The sequence below is a fragment of the Eptatretus burgeri genome, chromosome 10 (assembly GCF_056783735.1).
Source record: "Eptatretus burgeri isolate ZD-2024b chromosome 10, Ebu_testis_v1, whole genome shotgun sequence".
In the NCBI taxonomy this organism is placed as follows: domain Eukaryota; kingdom Metazoa; phylum Chordata; class Myxini; order Myxiniformes; family Myxinidae; genus Eptatretus; species Eptatretus burgeri.
In genome coordinates, this window is record NC_140970.1 from 12,340,719 (window position 1) to 12,364,014 (window position 23,296).

The 23,296-nt window shown below is 42.7% G+C and overlaps 1 protein-coding gene across 5 annotated transcripts in view; it reads right to left on the bottom strand.

The window, feature by feature from the left end:
* LOC147017951 (glutamate receptor ionotropic, delta-2-like) overlaps nucleotides 1–23,296 on the bottom strand; it is an 878,371-nt gene that overhangs the window by 455,278 nt on the left and 399,797 nt on the right. For all 5 annotated transcript variants that reach the window (XM_085897090.1, XM_085897092.1, XM_085897091.1 and 2 more), the window contains one exon: nucleotides 16,451–16,656. In XM_085897090.1, the coding sequence (XP_085753216.1) occupies nucleotides 16,451–16,656 (206 nt within the window). The remainder of the gene's footprint in view (nucleotides 1–16,450; nucleotides 16,657–23,296) is intronic.

Below are 23,296 nucleotides of genomic sequence, written 5' to 3' on the forward strand. Positions count from 1 at the left end.
TGTGAGGTGCTCTACAGGGAATCAAAGCAAATCTGGTGAAAAAAGACGTTTTAAAATAAAGTTATAATGTTTGTGCCGACTCTGAACTGATGTACCACGTGATGCATACACAGACGAGCAGGCAACATGGTGGATTTCCTGCAATGTTTATTTCATGGGCGATTGAACTTTGTGATGTCGCCATGGTAGTTCTGCACGAAGGAGCAACTCTTTTGTGGATAAATTCATTACTTGAACGCGTTCATTTTATTTCATTAACTCTTGCGTGCATGGTGAAGACAAGCTTTAAAGTTAAAGTTAAAGAGATCCTACATGGTATGCAGCAACAGCCTGGCCAGCCATTCATAATTATCAACCATTTAATTAGCATGCTTGCTTGAGTGCTTAAGCCACTTGCCGAGTGCCCATTGTCGATGGCAGTTCTGCACTTTGTCATTCTGAGTGAATCGTTCACTCACTGCGGATCTTTTGCCGCGACGCATCATTCAGAGCGAGTGTTTCGTGCTCCGTCATCCCGAGCGAGTGGTTCGTGCTCCGTCATCCTGAGCGAGTGGTTCATGCTCCATCATCCCGAGCGAGTGGTTCGAGCTCCGTCATCCCGAGTGAGTGGTTCATGCTCTGTCATCCTGAGTGAGTCGTTCATGCACCATCACTCTGATCGAGTGGCTCGTGCTCTGTCACCCTGAGTGAGTGTTTCGTGCTCTGTCATACTGTGCGAGTGGTTCGTGCTCCATCATCCTGAGTGAGTGGTATGTGATCTGTCATACTGAGCGAGTGGTTCATGCTCTGTCATCCTGAGTAAGTGGTTTGTACTCCATCATCCTCAGCGAGTGGTTCGTGCTCCTTCATTCTGAGCTAGGTGTGAAATAACACCGATTTCCAAGCCATTTGCCATGTTATCATGTTTTCTAAATGACTGAGCCAATTTTTTTCCACCCATCACACTAGCTGTTTCGAAACATTAATGTTTGTGAACATCGATATAATGCGACATTGTTTTTCAGTGAAAGCTACTCAAAGTTTTTAGGTTGTATGCAATACGTACTGTAGTTGGTAATCACACTGACTCCAACCTGCCGATCCCCGAAAAAATGCTGATATCGGCAAGGCACAAGTGTGTGTGTGTGTGTGTGTGTGTGTGTGTGTGTGTATGTGTGTGTGTTATTCATAAAGCATAACATGTTCTCTCTGCTCACTCCAGAACCCTCAACCCTCTCCATCTCTCTTTCTCTCTTTGTCCCATCCTTGCTCTACCCCTTCCCAATACATTGCAGCACCCTCCTCCCGCATCTCTCTCACTCTCCCCTACCCTTTCTCTGTCTGTCTGTATCTGTCTGTCTCTGAACATATCCAGACGGTGGATGTGTCTGGATGGTGTTTGTCTCTGGACGTGTCTGGGCGGTGTTTCTGTCCAGATGGAAGTTTGTATCCAGACGCGTCCGAGCGGTGTTTGGTCCGGACGCATCCGGGCGGTGTTTCTATCCAGATGGAAGTTTGCTCCGGATGGGAGTTTGTCTTTGGATGTGTTCAAGCAGTGCTTGTGTCCAGATGGCTTGGCTCCGGATGCGTCTGGCGGGTTTTGTCTCCGGGCCGTGTTGTTGTATGACAGGTAGAAAATGGATTTCAGACATTATTTTGTTTCCATCATCACTTTTATTCTCTGCAGAATTATTTTGATGAAACAGCATGAATCATAATTAACGCTCCCCCGCAGGTCTGCCTTCCCTTCCTCTCACTGTCTTCCCTCCCCCCACCCCTCCTCACTTCCCCACCCCTCCTCGCTCCTCCACCCCTCCTCGCTCTCCTCCCTACTGTCTCCTTTCCCCTCGACCTCTTCACTCTCCCCGCTCTCTCCCCCACCCCTTTCTTCCTCTTGCCCCCTATTTTTCTCCCTCCTCTCACCCGCCTTTAGTATCCGTCAGTGAAGCCACAGGTGGTATTTGCTTATACACACTAAACTCCAAATCATTTCTCTCACCCATAATTGGAGGAAGCATCCAATGAGCACTGACCTAATTAATCATCCTCAGCTGTGTCTATGTTTATATCATGAATCAACACTCGGCCTTATCGTCAAAGAAGGCTGCATAAAGCAGCCAAGAAAAGCTTGCAGCTGTGGAGGAACTGCATTGTCTTGGAACACCCACACAATACATCGACAAAGTTAAAGTTTTGATGGAGTATGAAATTTTAAACAAATAGTAAGATGTTGTTTTGAGGTGGCTGGAAGCACTGTGATGTAGCTGTATCTATCTTTGGTACAGAAGTCGAGCCTCATACAGGAGCAAAATAAGAGATAGCAACAGTGGGTAAAATGAGGACAGGAAAACAAAAACGGACGGACACAATGTAAAAATAAAGTAGTTGAGTATCAGCGAAGTAATAGAAAGCAGAATTGTATTTGTAAATCAACAAAACAGTCTTATGACAAGGAAAACTGGCAAATAGAATTTGACGCAAATGCATCAATGGATATGACTCTGCCAAAGGTCACACGACCTTTGACCCCAAAATCGAATCAGTTCATATTTGCAACATAGTACGTAATTGTATCAAGTTTGGTCAAAACCCCCTTCAGCAGTTCACAAGTCATACGGTAACGAAAATCTGCAACGCGTGCACGGACGGATGCACAGCTGGATGCAAAACCCAGAAACATAATGCCTCCTGAGCGAGTGGTTCGTGCTCGAGGTTTCGGCTGTGAAACTTTCAGGAGGGGACTTTCAGGTGAATTCCTTCCTTTGTCACATTTTACTTGTTACGATTTCTAGTTGTTTATCATGGTAGTTTTTATTCATTATCCTCATAGTATGACATTGCTATTTCTTCCAAAACAATAATTTTATGACCTGTCGATGAAAGAGAATACAACATTGAAAACACACCACATCTGATTTATAGAGTACATATTTGTGGTTTGAGATACAACATCAAAAGATTGCTAACGAGAACAGCACTCTGAAGAGCGCATACCTCCACCAGGCTGAACAGTTTTATGTTTTGTATCCCAATGACAGGCCAGATCTGGATCTGCACCTGAACCAAAATCTAGTCATCTTGTCCCTGTGACCGTCCCAACTCATCCATCAAGTTTTGTCATAACCCGTCCACAACTTTTTGAAATATTCAGTTTTTTTCCCCCATCTCTCAATTTTGAAGAATTACGTAAAAAACAAACTTATAAAATTATTGCATCCGGATCCAGATTCAGATCTTCACCAAAATCTAATCAATTCTTCCTTGTCACACATCCAACCTGTCCACCAAGTTTCGTCCAAATCTGTACATAACTTTATGAGATATCACGCTATATATCGTTTTTAGCACTATCTCTCAATGGTGAAGAATCGTTTAAAAAAATTCTCGTATCCAGATCCAGGTCTTCACCAAAATCTAATCAATTTATCCTTCTCACACACTCAACTTCTCCACAAAATTTCATCCATATCCGTACATAACATTTTGAGATATCTTGCTCACAGACAGACAAACAGAGTGATAAGGATGAAAACATAATCCCCGTCCATCTTCGGTGGCAGAGGTAACAAGTAAGAAAGACATAAAATGTCATAGCCCCCATTGTTTTAGCAATTTTTCTGTACGCAGTTAAAGGGCGAGCCCTTATTTACATACAACTAAAATTGCCGCAAGTCTACCAGTTGGCCATCTTTGATCAGATTGCAAAATAAATTGACAGACACGTGTATGCCCTCGTGTACTGTGCTTGTGCCAAGTTTGAACAAAATCGGACCAGTCATGTCTGAGAAATGGTTGGGGACACATTTAAGTCTCTCTGGACTCGGACTCTCTGGAAAATCCTCTATTTCTCTTTGCCGACGACTCCACCCTCTGCCGTACCATCTGTCATCCCTCAGACCGGCAAGCAGCAGCTTCTTCACTCACTGCAGATCTGGATAAAATCACAAACTGGTCCAACACGTGGAACATGTCTTTCAATCCAGACAAATCTCACACTCTCACTATGTCTCTTCGAAAGGACCGTTTACAAAACCCCCCCATCCACTTTCTCAACAATCCTCTGGAAGAAGTCTTTTCTTTCAAGCTTCTAGGTCTCACTATCTGCCATGACCTTTCCTGGGAAAGTCACATTTCCAACCTCGCCTCAAAAGCCAGTCGCCGACTGGGAATCCTCCGTCGTGCTAAGTCCTTCCTCGGCCCTCTTGAGCTCCTGAGCACTTACAAAGCTTTTGTCCGTAGCCTGATGGAGTACTGCTCTCCCCTCTGGGCTGGTGCTCCTGCCTCCCACCTTTCTCGGCTTCACGCTGTCGAAACCAGGGCATTTAAGATCATCGGCATCTCCCGCAATGAAGCTGAGTCTTTGGGCCTCTCACTCAATCACCGCAGGTTGGTCGGTGGTCTTTCTGTCTTCTACCGACTCCTCTCCAGCCTTGCCCCCCTGCTCTCTCTGCGATTTGTCCCCACCACATTTCCACAGGGCGCTCAAGGTCCGCCAACAACCCCCTTCTGGTAAAACTACCAAAATCACGAATCACTGCTCATCTTCACTCTTTCATTCCTCTTTTTTCCCGCCTTTGGAATGAACTTCCTCACTCTATTCTTTCCCATTCTTCCCTCCAGGCTTTCAAAACAGCTGTTCACCACCACCTCTTATCTTCCCCCATCCAAATCCTCGATCTTTTCTACCCCCGATAATCCACCCAAGCCCACTTCCTTCATTTCTCCTACTTTCCTTCCTGAAAGTCCCTGAAATGTCCATCTTCTCTTCGCCATGTTCCCCGTCCCATCCCAATCCCTCTCCCTTCCACAGTTCACCTAATGTGTCTATTCCCCACTGTTTTGTCCCTTCCACTCCCGCCCCTCTTGTCTCATGCCTCCTTGCTGTGAGTTGTGTGTTAGCTCTCATACGAGCCTCGACCAAGGTATACAAAAAATAAAAAATAAAAAAAAAGTCACAAAATGGCCACCAGTCGGCCATCTTGGATCAGATCTCAAAAAAAAAAAAATTATGTGCTCATGTAAGCCATCATTCATTATCTGTGTGCCAAGTTCGAACAACATCGGTTAATGCTTATCCGAGAAATGGTTGAGGAAGTGCTCAACATCAGGTTCATTTACAATTAAAATGGCCACCAGTTGGTTATCTTGGATCTGATGTCGAAAAAAAATGACGTGTTTATGCACGCCATCATTTTATGCCTTTCTGCCAAGTTCGAATAAAATTATGTCCGAGATATAGTTGCGGGCACACATGCACGCACGCACGCACGCACAGACCCGAAAACCAAGACCAAATGCATATAAGCCCCCATTTTGGAGTCCAGTGGGGGGGATAAAAATGTGGAGACACAAAATGGTGTCATTTTAAAGATGTATTTGTATTCATTGCAGGTCCCACACGATCACATAATCAAGGCAATTTTGTTTTTAAAAGGGACAATGTAGTTTGTCAAGGATAGAACAGCAGAGGACGTCGTGTACAGATAAGAAGTAACTATACCGTCCATTGTGTGGTATGTACATCGACTTTGCTGATGCTATCGCCATAGTGGTGTCTTAACTTGAAATGCAGTGAAAGCAGAACACGCATTCCAAAGGCTCAACAGGAGAAAAAGCGAGCTTGCAGTCGGTATTGATGTTTAGATACCAGTGCAATGTGCAGCATTTGAAGCTAGTTTTATTCTCCGCAGGAATGACTTGAATCCAGATTTTGATTCTGTCTCCGCAAATCGATACAGCTTAACTGCAGTGGCCCCAGAGGTACCAAGACTGATCTGGCTTTTGGAGAGAATGATCTCGATGGAGTTCCTTCCAATCTCGGTGGCTTAATGATTTGCTAATTGTTTTAAGGGGGGGGGGGAAATGATCGAGAAACACATGTTTAATGCTAATTGTCATGATGTTCTTGATAATTATGATCGAATGGACAATATCGGTTATTTCCATGCTGAGTCACGCATTCTCTCCAGAGCTGTTTCCCGCCCAGCTACAAACGTGGGCATTAATTTTATGCCGTTGTCGATTTTATTCCTTTAAAATAGGAAGGCTAGGCTTGATAAACAATACAATTGATCTCTTTTGAAAACCCATTACATGTTTTGTTCAATTGTATTTTATTTTTTGCTTCAATCTGTGATGCGAAGATTAATATTCCATAACCTTTGCAGAAATAGGCCAACACTCATCTCATACGATAGGACCGAGCGAGATAAGCTTGTTGTTTTCGCTATTAGTGTGTGAATACTCAGAGGTATTGGGTGCATACTTTTTGCACAGTTACAAACATTCACAGCCGTGTGAAATCGGTCGGAGCGATGAGCAAACAACAATTTGCTGTTGAAACCAGTTTGCTGCAAAAGAGTTTTGTCCAGAAGACGAGTGTTCCTGAACAGCAGCGTTAAATTGTTCAAGTAGGTCTTGTAAAATACCACCTGCATTTACAATGGATACAAGGAGATTTAATGGCAATGTCATGAGAATCTCATCAGATTTCATGAGAATTGGAATGGAGTTCTCTTGTAAGAGAGCAAAGTAAAGCAACCGAAGAAGGAAATGTTGAGAGGGTTTGGGGAGCAGGGGGGGGGGAGGTGGTTGATGGAGGCAATTACAGTGGAATTTAGGGTTCACAATATTAAATTGCTTAACCCTATAATCTTAAACTGCTTACTAACCGCAATTCGAACCTGGATATACCTGAGTGGCTGTTTTACCGGCCACTATTCAAGCGTGCAAAGACCTGAGTGGCCGGTATTCAAATATCCATATCCCCGGGCGGCTGGATTTTTCTCCAGGGAGCCCATGGTGGTGAACCGAAAGTCCAAGGAGGTCAGGATTCAAAGGGTTAATGCTCCAAGCTTCTCACTACCAAACACAATTATCTCTCCAAACTATATAGGCATACAGGTGAATTTTGCTTTTCACATTTCGTGAAAAAAAAATTACATATCAACAGAAATTCTTCATTAGTGCAATAATGTCTGCAATGAAAATGATTCCATGCAATAAATATGGTAATAACTCAGAAAGCAGGGGCAACCTTTCCAAGGGGAACGGTGAAGGATGAAGTGTGGCAGTTCAGGAGTGTGGGAGCATTTTGAGACAGATAAATGAAATCAATTGTATTGCAGGCAATTTTGTCAGGAAGATGAGAAAATTCATCAGGCTGCCATTCAAAATACAGTCGTAATGTTTGATAGAAAATGCCCTTTTTTTGTTAATTTATCTGCAAAATGTCTTTGGCTAACTGTACGTGACAGCCGGCTGTTCAAGAGTAGGACTTAGACGTATAGTGCAGATAGTTGTATCGATAAACAAAGGCAATGAGAACAGAGAACATCAAGGGACTATGGAGAACTCTAAAGGTCACTATCGACCTACATTTACTCTCATCTTTCTTCCAAAGAATGGCATTGCCAAGAAAGCCAGCATAGGATTGGGAATAAAAGGTATATAGTGCATTTATTTTTGTAAAAGAAAACATGGCACATCTCTCTGACCCGTGATAACATCGTGATCCTGATGGCCCAGTGGTTGATAAAATTTATTTAAGACATAGCGATTGCATACTGGTTGGAGATAGTGTATTGCTTAGGACAAAAGGTGGAAATACTAACACATGGATGGTGGGTAGATGAGTTGGTGGGGGGTGGGAGGGGGTATCAATTTAATAAGCAGCTTTTATAAAGTCAACATGCATTTGTAAAACTTTTTGGAAAGTTGGGTGACTCAAGGTGTTGTGTTGGTTGTCTTCATATCACTGTCTTTCAATGAACTCCCAATAAATAAGCCTGACGATTTCAGAATTGAAAATCCAGCCTCAGATTGAGTTAAAAGGTACGGAAGGAATAATTAGGTGATTATGGAAGCTTGGAACCAAATGTTTAAAGGTGTTAATGACCCTTGTTCACCAAGAGAGACAAACAGGAACTTAAAAGGGAAAATGACCTTTTGATGTTTAAAATTAAGCCGGATAGTCCAATTTGCTTCTCAGAGTCACAATACAATGGATATGAATGTGTCATTATGTTAGGGGTAAAGGAGTGGCAGCCAAAACCCAAATCCTATCCAGGTTCCTCCTGATGGATCCATCTTTGTTGATTTGGGTTCCTTCTGATGACTCCATCTTTGCCTATTTGGGTTGCTCCTGATGACTCCATCCATATCTCTTTGGGTTCCTCCTGATGGCTCCATCTATGCCGATTCAGATTCCTCCTGATGACTCCATCTTTGCTTATTTGGATTCCTCCTGATGGCTCCATCTCTGTCTTGTCAGGTTCCTCCTGATGACTCCATCGTTGCCGATTCAGGTTCCTCCTGATGACTCCAGCTTTGTCTATTTGAGTTCCTCCTGATGGCTCGATCTTTATCTATTCGGGTTCCTCCTGATGACTCCATCTTTGTCTATTCGGGTTCCCCTGATGGCTCCAATGCTGTATTTGGTCTTATATTTGATTTCACAAATTACAGGTAAATAATCTCCATTCACCAAAACAAAATGCTACTTTTTTGCAATTAACTATGAAGAATGATTCATCAAGGGACAATGGAGGACCTTGGGTGGTAACCACAACAGCTACAGGATAGATGCTTCATCAACACAACTGCAATCCATACCTTACAAGCTTTCAGTGGACCCTGAGGTGTCCCTGCCAAAAGGCACCTTTATTATAAACATAAAGGATACTGCAGAGCTCTTTCGCAGAATTGGGGATACAATCAAAATGGCCCAACCGTCTGTGACTATAGGGAGGTTTCTCAAACAATGGGGTATCTCCAAGATACCCAGCCTTGAGGATAAGACAATCTGAAGGTTTGCAACTCCTGTGCCAGAGCCTGTGTTTTGCAGTTGCTCGGAAGCATGTTGTCACATGAAAAGAAGAAGATGATTGCAAATTCACGAGCAAGAAAATATTCCACAATGTTAAGGAGGCAAAATTATTTTCGTATTTAAATAATTATTTGAAGTCATTACTCCAACAGCCCAAATAAATAATTTTTCAACCTTCCATAGATTATAAACTATTTGTAGGTTGATACGTAATGCAAGATATTTTCAGGTTCATTATTTCTCTGGCAAAGTAAAATGTGAAGCATTATTGGAATGAATGACTTCAATCAGACTTCACAGCCCTTTCCTGTGCTATTTTCAAACCTGCACTCTGTAATAATTTTTCATGAAACACGAAACCTAACAAAGATATGAGTGAGTACCTTATAAGCAATTTCTGCACACGAATCGCAGGCAAATAGGGAAGTAGGAATGGTTCAACGCTCTGCCATCACTAAGCCCTCACTCTAAGTTGATGTAGCGTTCACTCAGCAATGCGACTTGCCACATACACAGCGTTTATCTTCAAGTAGATCAACATTGTTTTACAATTACATAGTTCTGCAATTAAACTGCCATTGTTGTCCAGCACAATAAAAAAAAAATTATGAAATATTATTCTCCATGAAGGTCCAACGAGGAGGTTAAACAATACATTTTATCACCTGGACGTTGGTAATAGTATGTTGACGAACGTGGAAAAACTATATGCGGAGATCCGTGGTGGTTAACATACTCATAAAGTTTACATTGATAAACTCTGCACACTAAATATTATAGTTTCAGCAGGAATTTTATCCCATTTACAGCAAAATCGCTGTCTGTTACGGTGACGGTGATGTGGAAATTCTCCAGAATGGAGTATCTAAAATGTTACTGTTTAAAATCACCTAAACACCTGATTTTGGTATTTTAAGTTGTTTGTTGTATTTACAACAAAACTCATGCTGATTAATTATTTTTGTGTTTAACAGATAATGTGAAGATGGCAGATGAGAAATTTCTTGATTGTAAGTCGCTTAATGCTCTTTTGGTTGACTTCGATTCGGTCTCTTCCCTGCTACTCGTTTCTTTTCAGGAAAGTCAGATCGCTGGCATTCAAAGTGTGCCTTCCAAAAATTGCCTTCTTTGGATTAAACTGTTAATCAACAATCCAATTCTTCATCTCTTCAATCTTCAGCTGCATCTTTCCACCAAGCTCTGGATGGTCCTTATCTGCATTTGAACACTGCATAGTCCAGTAAGCCCTCATGTTAGATACTCACTGGGATCTCTAGCCAGTCCTAAACTCTTAAGTAAATATATAGAAGAAGATAGTCAAGAAGAAGGCACACTCACTTCTGAGCTGTCTCGCTTTCGTTTGAATCTCAGCCCTGTATTAAATTGTCGTCTCCACTCTGCTGGTGTTTCACAGACAGGGTGATTCGTCATTATGTGTGCCATCCCTCGGATGGACGTAAAACTGGGCGTCCCATCTGCCGGCATTAATTAGTGGACGTTACGATGGAGTCCTTCACGGAATGTAGGTGAGCCATCACCGGCACCCTGGCTAAATTCCAAATTCTTGCTCTAACCTAAAATGGTCACTGCATCAGGGACAAAGTACCACCCCCAACCAATTATGAAAACCCCAGCAACCACATGCTTCACATGAAATGATGGTATCAAGTCAAAATCATTTAAACCCATTGAAAACACAAATCCCCACCTGCTCTTTTCATCTACAAATTTATTATCACCAAATTACTAAACTGCTCATTCAAAGATGCAAAAACACTTGCGTCCATATACTGTGCTGTAAACCCTCCAGCTACTCAACAATCCCTTACAATCAAATAAATGCATCGTATACAAGACAACTTATCAAAGGCAAGCAATTACAAACTAAACTCATTTTGTCAGGAAATAGAAATCTGCAAACTAATTTATATGATGTCAGAAATGAGGTTTTCATTATTAATCAGTTTTAAAATAATGAGTGTGCTGATGGTCATCTCTTGAGGTTGTAGTTCAGACCTCTGATGAATCCAAAATCTGGGAAATGGCATGGATATTAGACTGGAGTGAATTTGGGGGAACCTCTCTGGGAGCCCCCCCCTGATCTGAAATCGAAAAATTGAAGCTCGAGCGATCCTGCGTACCATCGAGTAGAAGGGCTGTATTCGGTTTCAGAGCAATCGGTTGGTAAATAAGGGATGAGTAGGGATCCGAAGTGTCAGGGGGTAACCCTCATCCCCCCAACCCCCCCTCTGGGATCCCCCATGATCTGAAATTTAAAAAAATCGAAGCCTGAGTGATTATGCGGGCTACTGTCTTATATTCACGTATCAAGTTTCAGAACAATCAGCTGGGTGAGAAGGCAAGAGTAGCAAAAATAGCCAAAAGTTAACAGACAACCGGACGGACGGACGGACATCACGACCCATTTTATAAGTTCATCTCTTCGACATTGAGATGAGATGGCCGAAAAAGAAATAACAGGAAATGTAAAGTAAGGATAAGGTAAATCGAGGCGTAATTTCGATTTGATATCGGCCTAATGAGCACAATCAATGTCTACATTCCCCTGAGAGGGTAGCTAAGAGGAAGCATACCCGCTTTCAGACTGCCTAGTCTGGGTTCAATTCTCACGGAACGTAAACCATCATTCCAGTACTTTGCAGGCAGGAAGGTGCATCAAACTTGAGATCAGGTTGTTGTCTTGGAGCTGAAATCAAGTCAACTGTCTCATAGTAAACATAAATATGAAAATGGCGTTGCATTATGTTCTTGATTGGTAACTAAAACAAAAGCCTGAACAACTCAGAAGTTAACAAGTAACCAAGCTGAGATCCCTTTCGTGAGGCGTTACAATGAGTCATTCCCAGTCCGCGTGCAACGCGATCCTTGACGTTGCTCTGATAGACCTCTGACTCACTCCCACCCAATCCAATGAACCTTTTACCCACCATCCCATTTCCTTATTTTGCTCCGACGAAGGGTGAAAGACCGAAACGTCAGCTTCTACTCGTTTCCAATGGCTGTAAGCATATCTCAAAAAATGCTCGATTGATTCCATCTATTGCCGAAAAGTTTGTTTTTAAATAATGAATTTAGAGCAGATTTAAGGAAGTTCAACATTTTTACAGGTATCATTTTTGTGCCCATCCAAAGTTGCCCACAGGGCATTACTATTTAACCACAAAGTGTGAACTGACATCAGAAGTAAACCAGACATTACCCCACCTGTGAAGGTCGATCCTGAACCACCTGGAATCTAACCGATAATTTGGTCGTGAGATGGCAATTTTCCTGAGAGTAGTCGTGCTTACGGAAGCTTAGAATCCAAATCTTTTAGCATGCTGCATCTTCAGCTGGATTCAGAGCCACAACATCTGGGATTCCTCACCAATGTCCTCACCACTTAGCCACTACCTTTTGGGCAATATTGCCTTTAGACTGCCACGATAATTGCTGTTGAATGGTGAGCAGAAGTTACAAGATAATTATAGACAGGTGGGTTTACCTTTAAATAATAGAGGCTTCCAAAAATGTTTTGTTTACATTTGAAATATTCATCTTGGAGGGAAAAAAAGACATGTTATCCACTAGTAAAGAAGAAGCATCCGTGTGTGTGTGTGTGTGTGTGTGTGTGTGTGTGTGTGGTGTGTGTGTGTGTGTGTGTGTGTGTGTGTGTGTGTCAGACACTTCATTCTAAAGGGTTCCTGCTGTTATAGAATAATAAAAATGGCCCCATTGCAAAGGTAATAATCGACTTACTTGGACCAACAATTTGTGTCCGTTTAATCACAAGGATTCCTGAAACTTCAAAAGCCCGTGTTTTCGGGATTGAGGAATAAGCGGGACCTCGAGGTTTAATGCAGCGATTCCGACGGTAACATTTATTATTCTATCACAGCAGGAACACTTTAAAACGGCACAAGAGGAGCACAAAACATTATATATAGTCATACTTCTCAAAGCAATATAAAAAAAAATATTAAAGTACACGGAAAGAACACACAAACAACCACAGACACCAATCATGACAACAACTATTCCGTGTTATAAAGATCCTTTTTCATGTGTTTCACTTCATTTTACATCCTCATCTACACTCCCAGACATGCATTATGTTTGTGAAGTATGACATGCTGTCTTTTGATTAAACCCATCAGTGAAGCGACGGGGAGCACGCCTCGATGTACCAAAAGTAGTGGAGAAAAAAAAAATAATCGGCAAGGTTATTGATTTTACAAACATTTATTTGATTTACTCTCAGTTGCAACTGCCACTAACAGTTTGCAAGAAAGTTTTGGTGGATATCCGGTGTAATATTGTTCCATTCCTCGTCAGAGCAAGTACAAGCTGAGTGTTACGTTGTGGTCTGTTGACTGTGACCTGAAGAAGTCATTGGAGTGGTTCAATTGTGTTTCATTCTAAGCTCTCTCTCTCTCTCTCTCCTGGCCACTGCAGATTTTCAATGTTGTTGTCCGAAAACAAATTCCTTATGACAATCTGTTTTCATGCACTGGTAGATGTAAGGGCCCTCGTTGTCATATTGCACAAAAACCAGCGGTGCCGCGTTGCCTAAAATTTCCAACTAAGACAGCTTCATAAAGGAGAGTGCTTTACAATTTTGGAAGAATATGCAAGTGCAGGTTGTCAATGTTCGTTTCATGTTTGGGTTGCAGTCTCAATGTACTAATTATTTAATGGTCTTAATTATTCACTCCTTCTTGTGCGGTTGGCCGGGCAACGTTTTTGGCCCACATCTTTCGCAATCTGGCTTGCCAGGCCTGACATTTGACTGAAGGTGGTTGGAATTTGGAATTAGGCAGGAGTGCCAGCAATAACTCACTGAGGCTTTGCAAATTAGACTGTGGGATCGAATGTCCGTTAACAACGAGTGGTGACAGATGGGTTATCCGGCTTAATATCCCACAATGGATATCGCACACATCGATGCCTCGCCCTGCATGAGAAACACCAAGGTGACAGTTTATAGCTGGGCTGAGATTCGAACACTGGTTACATCAAGTAGAGGTGAGTACTCATAGCTTTAATCTTTCATGCCAGTCCACAAGCGCAGGTAGCGGGACGTTGTAAGAAATGACCTCGTGTTTTCTTTCTCAGGAATACCCATTTTAGCTGTTAGCTGTCCTCTAATTACAATTACCTGTCCATGTCTAGGTACAGGTGAGCACATGGCTACAATTATGGGATTTCGCTTGGAGAAGTGAAAGCTCATGAAATAATGAGAGAAAAGAGGGAAAGAGGCAAAGAAAGACTGCGGAACAAAGTGGAACAAGTGGATGAGGAACACAGACAAGCAGTTAGAATTCAGGCAGACAGGCACAACAACGAGTAGAGACATACAGGATGACATAGTAGAATAATCATGATCCTTCCTGGTCTTCAAAGACTAATTCATGCTACAATGAGCCCACAAACCTCCATATATGGTGACACCAAATTCGATCTGAGCTGCCATAATGACACTCATTGGTGCAATAACCAGACTAGCTCATTCCTAAGCACAGCTTTATTCTACTTGCAAGTGAAACTTCTGTTTTCAGAACGAAGTATGTGCATTTATCCAAATGTCTTATCGGTAGATTCAAAACCAGATTACGATTGCCTTAAACAAGACATATACGACGCTTGTGTTGATGGAAACAGTAAATTCGCTGTAGGTTACCAGATGGTAGAGTGTTATTACAATGACGACATTATAATCTCACGCAAAAATTAAACTGTGCATGGATGTAAATCGTATATTTTTACACCATGTGACACAAGAAGAAGAAAAAACAAGTCAGACCGAAGAAAAAACCATTTCGTCACATCACCGCTCGAGCATGTTGACAAAAAGTCACAAACTCTGAAAACTGGCAAGTTCAATGAAAGAGGGGTCATCTGCCGAAGTCTCAAACTCAGTAACAGATACATCCTCCTTCTGCAGTGATTACAGCTGTGCACGTTCACCTTATTGAGGACATCAAACGGACGTGGAAGGCTTATCGACATTCCCGTAGACAGCGAAGACGGCGTTCCATTTCATCCCATACATGCTCAATTGAGGACAAATCTGGCGAATTTTCAGGCCACGCAAGTTGATTAATGCTCTGTTGGTTCATGAGCTGCTGAACAACACAGGCGGTGTGAGGCCGAGCATTATCCTGTTCGTAGTCGACACCACGACCATGATGCTGGAGAAACAGAACAGCCACAAGTACCAGAATCTCATCTCGATATCTAATTGACATCAAATTCCCTCAAATGACAAACAGAGGTGTTTGATGATGTGATGTAAGCCCACCCCATACCATAACCAAGCCACCTCTGAAGCAGTTCCTTTCAACTACATATACTTAAACATAACACTCATGAAGATGACAGTCGCCACATTGACGTCCATCTGCACAGGACATGTTGAAGCAGGACTCATCTGTAAACATGACACTCTCCACCATTGATGGGGGTGACGTCGATGTTGTTGACACCACTGGAGTCTTGCCTGTCGATTATTCATGGTCGTATGTATGGTCGACGTGGATGTAACCAACACTTCCATAATCGGTTGATGACAGTCTGGGAATGAATCTGTCTGTTGTTCGGCATCGCCTGTGCTGTGTTAAGAGCAGTCTGATATCTGTTCCTCAAGTGTGTTAACCTTATCCATCCATCTTGAGCAGTGGTGGTAACTCGTGGACAACGTGATCGTGGATAATATCTAACATCAGTATGTTGTTGAAACTGACAGACGATAGCTGAAATGGTGTTTCGGTAACATCTGCAATGCTGCGCAACATCTCGTTGGGTCGTCACAGTTTCCAGCATCCCAGGTGTCTGATGGAATTAATTTGCAGACAGGCGTGGCAGGACGTTAAACTTCTTAAGACACACAAATGTGTGAACATTTACAAAGGTTCTAAATGAACCTTTAAGGCCACAAAACCAATTGACATCAGAATCTCCCCTTGCCCCTACACGGGGTGCACATGCAGTTGTGGTCCCGTGCGTCAAGTCTCGCTCATTCATGTCATGCAGTGATGGAATGTGCTTTGTGTACATACAACCGTGTGTATTAGCTTTGCATACATTCGGGTATATTTTCGAACTTGATATTTTTGTAATGCACAGTTATTTTTGGGTGAGTGTATATTAGTATGGACTGGACAAAGTAACATAAACTTGTTCTTTGGGAACAAACCCCTTCCACATTGTAATACTGGGCCCACGACACCCGCCCGTCCTCACCAAACCCTCATACTTTTGAAAATGGATTTCCCCAGTTTTCAATCTCGACTTGCATTCTTTTTCTCACAATGGATTTCAACGAATTAAGCATTTTTTTTTTAGTGGATTATGTTCATCCTTCAAGATTGTGAGATATTGTCAGAGTATAATTACAATTCAAGACAAAAAGGTACTGTGCACTGAAGATCACATCCTCATCATCTTGGTTTCATCACAATTCTCATCTCCTCACTATTTCACAATTATTCCAGGCGAACAGCACTACTTCCCTTCTTAATTACACTTCCAAATATACTTTCCTTCCACTGCAGTACTTCCCATCATGCTTTCTCCTCGTAATTCTTCAACATCCCCTTGTATGTTTTCTTAATGTCATATTGAAAGCCTTTATGCTGTGCCTACCTTTGCGAGCAACGTGCGGGCGAGTCGGGGACTCAAGAGCAGCACGGCCCTTCTCAGTGTGTCACGATAGCGATTCAGCTCCTCAATTTTTAACGACCGGAAAAGTGTCGCAATCATGGCACCCACGCTGCTGTCCACACGCTGCAGAGAAACCTCAGCGCCGCGACGAGAGGTGTGCTCCAAGAACTCCCGCACACCACGGATGTCTGAAAATGTGCACCACACACAAAGAGGACTGTAATCCACGAACAAAGGAGACGTATCATCCCTTTGTGAATTAAAAAAAAAAATTATCTTTGAAGAAAGCTCACAAAGAGGTATATATTTATTTATTTTGATTGTTATAGCTGGGCTTCCAATTGGCATGAATATGTCACATCTGCACCAAATGAGTAATAAATAATCCTTTTATGTTTGTGAGTTTACATTGTTCATGGAACGAAATATCCTGAACCATTTATGATAGTTGGAGATGATTATGGTAAGCCAGCAAGAAGAGAGTTAAAAGAATCAAGCCAAGATACAATCAAGTGAGACGGATGAACATTTCCGCAGCTGTATGAACTGTGCATGAGTCAAATATTCAGGAAATTACGAAAAGTCCCAAGTGAAGGATTTGTATGTTTTCATATTGTTCCAGAGAAATTTCAAGGTAAAATTAATTCATTACAACTCACAAATTCTGGAGTAATGCTTTCGAGATTAAATGGAGAGAACCCATATAATTGATAGCACTGATTAAAAAGACGAATTAAATAAAGATGATTCTATAAACAAGCAATAAATTAAAGTTTGCATCCGCTACGGTTGAATGGTCAGCTTTAAAATGAATGGAAATGATGTTGAATGTCACCAGCGATGGAACAAAAAAATATTAAATTGTGTTCTTGAGCAATATTTGTGAAGAGAATGGAGATAAAGTTTACAAGTGGAGTAAAAATGGCATTGACAAAATAATCCATGCAGTTGAAACAAAACATGAAGGGTTTAAAGCGTGTCGATTGAACCGACAATCGGGAGATGCCTTTTTAACACCTGCAAAAGGAGGTTACAACCAATGGGAGAAGTTGTGAATCAGGCAAAGGAAACAATAATAACAATAAAAACAAAATATTAACAAATATAGATGTCAACAACCAGAGGCGGTAGCGTGATGGAGTGTCCGCTCTGAGTCTGGGAGGTCGTTGGCTCAAATCCCAGCTGAGTCACACCAAAGACTTTAGAAACGGCATGTGCTGCTTCCTTGCTTGATACTTAGCATTAAAAAGGAGAGAGCATAGACAAACTACCCTGCGAAGGCAATGGCAAACCATGCAGTATAACCCTTTGGCAGCACAACCGTTCTGCAAAGAGTATGATAAATCAAAAAAAACCCCCCAAAAAACACAATAATTGTGAGAAGTGATTGCAGGCAGATTGTGAATAGATAAGAAAGGCTCATCGGGGTGGGTGAGAAGAGTGCGGCTTAACTGTGAGGGAGAACAAGTGATAATGATTGCCTAAAATCAAGGACAAGCCAGTGAAGGATTTAATAAAATGGCAGGATTGAATCAATCAGACAAGTGCAGGTTCTGCAGCAGAAAGCACCAGGAACCTCATCTTGGGATGCAAGAAATTCACATCAGAACTATGAACACATAAAAGGCATGACAATGTATGCAGAGGAATCCAAGCAGCCATTTCTGCAAAAATGCCGCATCACACTCCCAGAAAAGTCATGGAAGCACGAACAGAGGGGAATTATTGAAACTGAGGACTGATCATCTGACCATCAAGCGTGAACATCGAAAACAAGGCATTGTGACTGGGCGTAGTGCTCGAACAATAAAAAACTACAAGGGCACTCGGTAGAGCACATACCTCCGCCACGTAATTCCTGATCCACGAGAACATATCGGTCCCAGGACATGTTTTTAAATATAATGCCATACAGTACTATATCGTTTTTGGCTCCATCTCTCAATGATGAAGAATCACTTTTAAAAAATAAATAATTCTCGTATCCAGATCCGGATTCAGATCTTCATCAAAATTGAATCAATTCGTCCTTGTCACACACCCAACCCGTCCACCAAGTTTTGTCCGAATATATCCACAACTTTTGAGATATCCTGCACACAAGCAGACAAACAGACAGACAAACAGACAGACAGGAGTGAAAGCATAACCGCCTTCCTCCTTCAGTAGCGGAGGTAAAAAGGAAAAGATGGCTTTGCTAATGAAGGTGTCAGTATCCATTGATTTGGGCCAAAATAATGGAGAAAAAAGAAAAATGTCAAAGTCCCATGACATGAAAAACGAAGGAAAGAGAATCTGGAAGCTGAGGATCAGTGCGGATGTTTTATCGATGGCAGTCGGAGCGAGCCAGACTTGAGCGAGGTTTGGAAATGGATACTATGAAACATTACAACAAACGATCTACAATTGGAGGCTCTCCGGGGATCAGTGGGAATCTTTTAACAGTTGGGACAAAGATGTGAAATCAGAATGAGCTCCAACGCTAAAATGTCAAACCATCAAAACTTGGTCGTTGTAACGTGACCTGAATAAAAAAGAGAATTGATACTTTTGGTGTTGGGAGGGCTCCTGTCTGCCTTTTGACATCTGCTACATTATAATGAGATTAGAATGAATAGAAAATAGTTGTCTTGCCTTTTACATGCACTGATGTGTGTGCGTGCACGTGCGCACACACACACACACACACACACACACACACACACACACACACACACACACACACACACACACACACACACACACACACACACACACACACACACCTCGTTCAGATATTTATGTGCACGAGGAGAGTATCCACCCTCTGGGTGGGCAGAGTTTGCACATTACTTGTTGAAAAAAGTATAGTCTGTGTTTTGCAAGAAGACTATAGATGTTTGTGTGGTGTGCTGAAAGGGTCTAAAAGTCCAAAAGGTATGTTTCAATAGTAGTTATGGTCTACAGGGTTGAAGGGTCTGAAAGGGTCAAAAGGGTTTAATCTCTGAAAGGATGTAAGTGTCTAAGGGGTCTAAATGTGCAAAGCTCTAAATGGTCAAGGGTCCAAGCAGTCTAAAGGGGTCTAAGGATGTCTAACATGTCGAAAATATATGAAAGGTGCAAGGGGGCCAAAGAGTGTTAAGGTCTAAGGGGGTCAAAAGGGAGTCAAGGGACTTCAGGGGTGTAAGCTCCAAAGGGTCTGTGGGGTCTAAAGGGTCTAGGGGTATAAAAGGGATAAAAAAACATATAAAAAGTCAAAAGGCTGAAGGGGTCTTAAGGGTCTTTGCCTTAAAGGTAAAAGGGGTCTTAAGGGTCATAGGGCTCCAAGGGTCCTGAAGGGTCTAACGGGGTCTGTAGAGTTGACAGCATCTTACGTGTCTCAGGGTTCTAAAGGGTGTTTGGTGTTTTAAGGATGTTAGGGGGTCTTAAAGGGCATTAAGGTTCGCGTTCTAAAAGGTCTAATGGAGTCTAAAGGGTCTTAAAGGTCTTAGGAGTCGAGAGGGTTTAAGCATTCTAAAGAGTCTTACTGAGTCTGTGGTGGTTTAGGGTTCTAAAGGGTCGAACAGCGTCAAAAGTATCTTAGGGATCAAAAAGGTCCAATGGGGTCTATAAGGTCTTAGGGGGTCTAAGTGTTCCAACGTGGTCTGTAGGGTCTTTGGATTGCAAAGCGTCGGAGGGGTCTAAGTGTTCTAAAGGGTATAATGGGGTCTATATGGTCTCATGGGGGTCGATAGGTCCACAGGGTCTTAGGTGTTTCAGGGTAATAATGGTTCTAAAGGGTCTAAGGGGGTGAACTTGAACTTCTAAAGGGTCTAAGGGGGTGAACTTGCCTTGAACAAAAATCACAAGCCGGTCAAACACTTGAAATATGTCTTTCAATCCTGACAAATTTCACACTTTCACGATCTCTCTCTGAAAGGACCATCTGGCAAAAACCCTCAACCCCCCCCCCCCGCCCCATCTACTTTCTTAACAATCCGCTTGAAGAAGTAAGAAGTTCAGTCATTCAAACTCCTGATTCTTACTATCAGCCATGATATTTCATGGGCAAACCACATTTCAACGTTGACCTCCAAAGTCAGCCACCGATTGGGCATCCTCCATCGTACAAAGTCCTTCCTTGGCACACCTGAACTCCTATTCACCAACAACAAGGGTTTCATCCGTGGCTTGATGGAGTATTGCTCTCCCCTCTCAGCTGGCTCCCCTGTTTGTCGAATCACTGATCACCTACACTCATTTGTTGCTCCTTTTCCCACAAATGGAACCAATTTCCACATTCTCTTCAATCTCATTCTACACTCGAGGTCTTCAACACAGCTGTTCACCACCATCTCAGATCATGCTCAATCCGAAATCATGATCTTTTCGACCCCTATTAACCCCCTCAACCCTTCCCAACCCCATTTTTCCCCAAATTTCCCACACCTATTGTTTGTCCAAGTTTCCCCCCACCTTGGTGTTCAACTCTACTGTTGGTGCCCCCCCTCCCCCTCCCTATCTACTGTTCCTTTTGTCCTACTGTCCTACTTTGGTCATTTTGTTTTGTCCAACTGTTCCTGCTGTTGCATCCTCATCCACTCAGTTTACTCATATTGGCTCTTCCACGAGCCTCGACTATGTATACAAAAAAAGTTCAGCCTGGCGGAGGTATGCGCTCTACAGAGTGCCGTTTTAGTTTTTGATTGTTTTTGCCCACTTCTTTTACAATGTCTTCAGGGAGTGCATCATCTGTCCCACAGTCTGCACCTAGCAGAGTATTGGCAGATCGCACAGCACTTCTCCATCTTCTATTGATCAGAATGTAGTCAATCTGATTTTTGTGTTTCCCATCAGGTGATGTCCATGTGTACAGGCTGTGCTTGGGTTGTTTGAACCATGTGTTTACAATTACGAGATCATTATCCACACAGAACTCCAGCATTCGCTCCCCTGGCTCATTTCAGATACAAAGTTCGTGCTTTCCTGCAATCCCTGGTGCGCCTGCTTCTCCAATTTTTGCATTCCCATCTCCCATAATAATTAAAACATCCACTTTCAGCACCTGTTCCAGCAGTTCCTGAAACTTTCCGTGAAACTTCTTCACACGTACATACACACGTACATCTCAATGACAGAATATTTTGACTTTGTACAACCATTTGTCTCACCTTGTGTACAAAGCCACATCATGAATAGACTTCAAGAAAGATATTATCAGACTGCTAAGTGTATCGTTTGTCTGGAATCACCACAATGCCATCCTGCACAACAATATAATCCGTCCCAAATGTCGTGTCAAGAGCAAGGGCAACACGTACCATCACTACTCTGAATACGTACAACTCAGTACCTTCGACGTGAAAGTGTTGTTGTAGCGATAATCATCATCATTGTTTTATGGTTAATTCATCCCACACGTAAGAAAACATTTCCTGAGAAAACTTTTGTTCCAAATTATAAACACAAAAGCCACAATGTACAAATCTCAACGGTTATTCATTTTATAATAATAGTAATAATATGACTTCTCATATTAGAAACTTCAATGTAGGAGGAGGCCAGAGGAGGTCACAGGCCCGTCAAGCCTGCACAATAGTTGTGAACCTATGGTTATTACCTCCACCACCAAAAGTGAAGGACAGCTGGAGTCAGGTGTCAGGTTCGAACCACCTACCTCCAAAACTGCGAGCACATGTTCTAACCATTATGCCAAGAGAACCTTGGTCTGGTTAACTTATCTTTACTGATTTGAGTAATTCAGTTAACTTATTTTCTCAGACATATGACTCACATAGATCAAATACAAAAACTTTGCATCGTGACACAAAATTAACTTTCAAACACTTCAGGCTCTCTTGAAGATAAATATCCTTCCTCAGCGCACCTGAAGCCCTGTTCTCCAACAAGGCTTTCATACGCAGCTTGATGGAGTACTGCTCCCCCTTGTGGGATGGCTCCCCTGCCTCACATCTTGCTCAACTTGACGCTGTGGAAACCAAGGCATCTAAGATTATTGGAATCTCCCACGATGAAGCTGAGTCGATGGGCCTATCACTTTGTCATCTCAGACAGGTTGGTTCTGGTTCTGGTTCTGGTTCCTTCTGGTTCTCTCTCTGTCTGTCTCTCTCTGTCTCTCTCTCTGTCTCTCTCTCTGTCTCTCTCTCTGTCTCTCTCTCTGTCTCTCTCTCTGTCTCTCTCTCTGTCTCTCTCTCTGTCTCTCTCTGTCTCTCTCTGTCTCTCTCTCTCTCTCTCTCTCTCTCTCTCTCTCTCTCTCTCTCTCTCTCTCTCTCTCTCTCTCTCTCTCTCACTCTCTGTCTCTCTCTCTCTCTCTCACTCTCTCTCTGTCTCTCTCTCTCTCTCTCTCTCTCTCACTCTCTCACTGTCTGTCTCTCTCTCTCTGTCTCTCTCTCTCTCTCTCTCACTCTCTCACTGTCTGTCTCTCTCTCTCTCTCTCTCTCACTCTCTCACTGTCTGTCTCTCTCTCTTCCTCTCGCTCTCCCTCTCCCCTGCTGTTGGTTTGCTTTCTGGGCACGGTGTCATGGCCGCCGTAGGCTCCTGCTCGGTGTTGTGAGTCTAGTGTTATTCTCGCCCTGCTGTTTAATATTCTCATCGTCTTTTTTTTCCTCTCCCCCCTCCGATTTCCGCTCCCACCCCCTTCTTCTCAACTTGCCTTCGTCCTCCTTTCCCATCCCCCCCACCCCCACCCACCTCCATCCACCCTCATCCACCCTGTTTGAGTTCGTTACTCATCCCCACCCTTTTTCCCCTTGTGGTTCATAACGGTTTTGTGTTTATATTTTTCGTTCCCTTACCTTTCCCCTTTCTTCTTTTGGACGAGAGAGAGACAGAGAGCCCACAGTTTGTGGT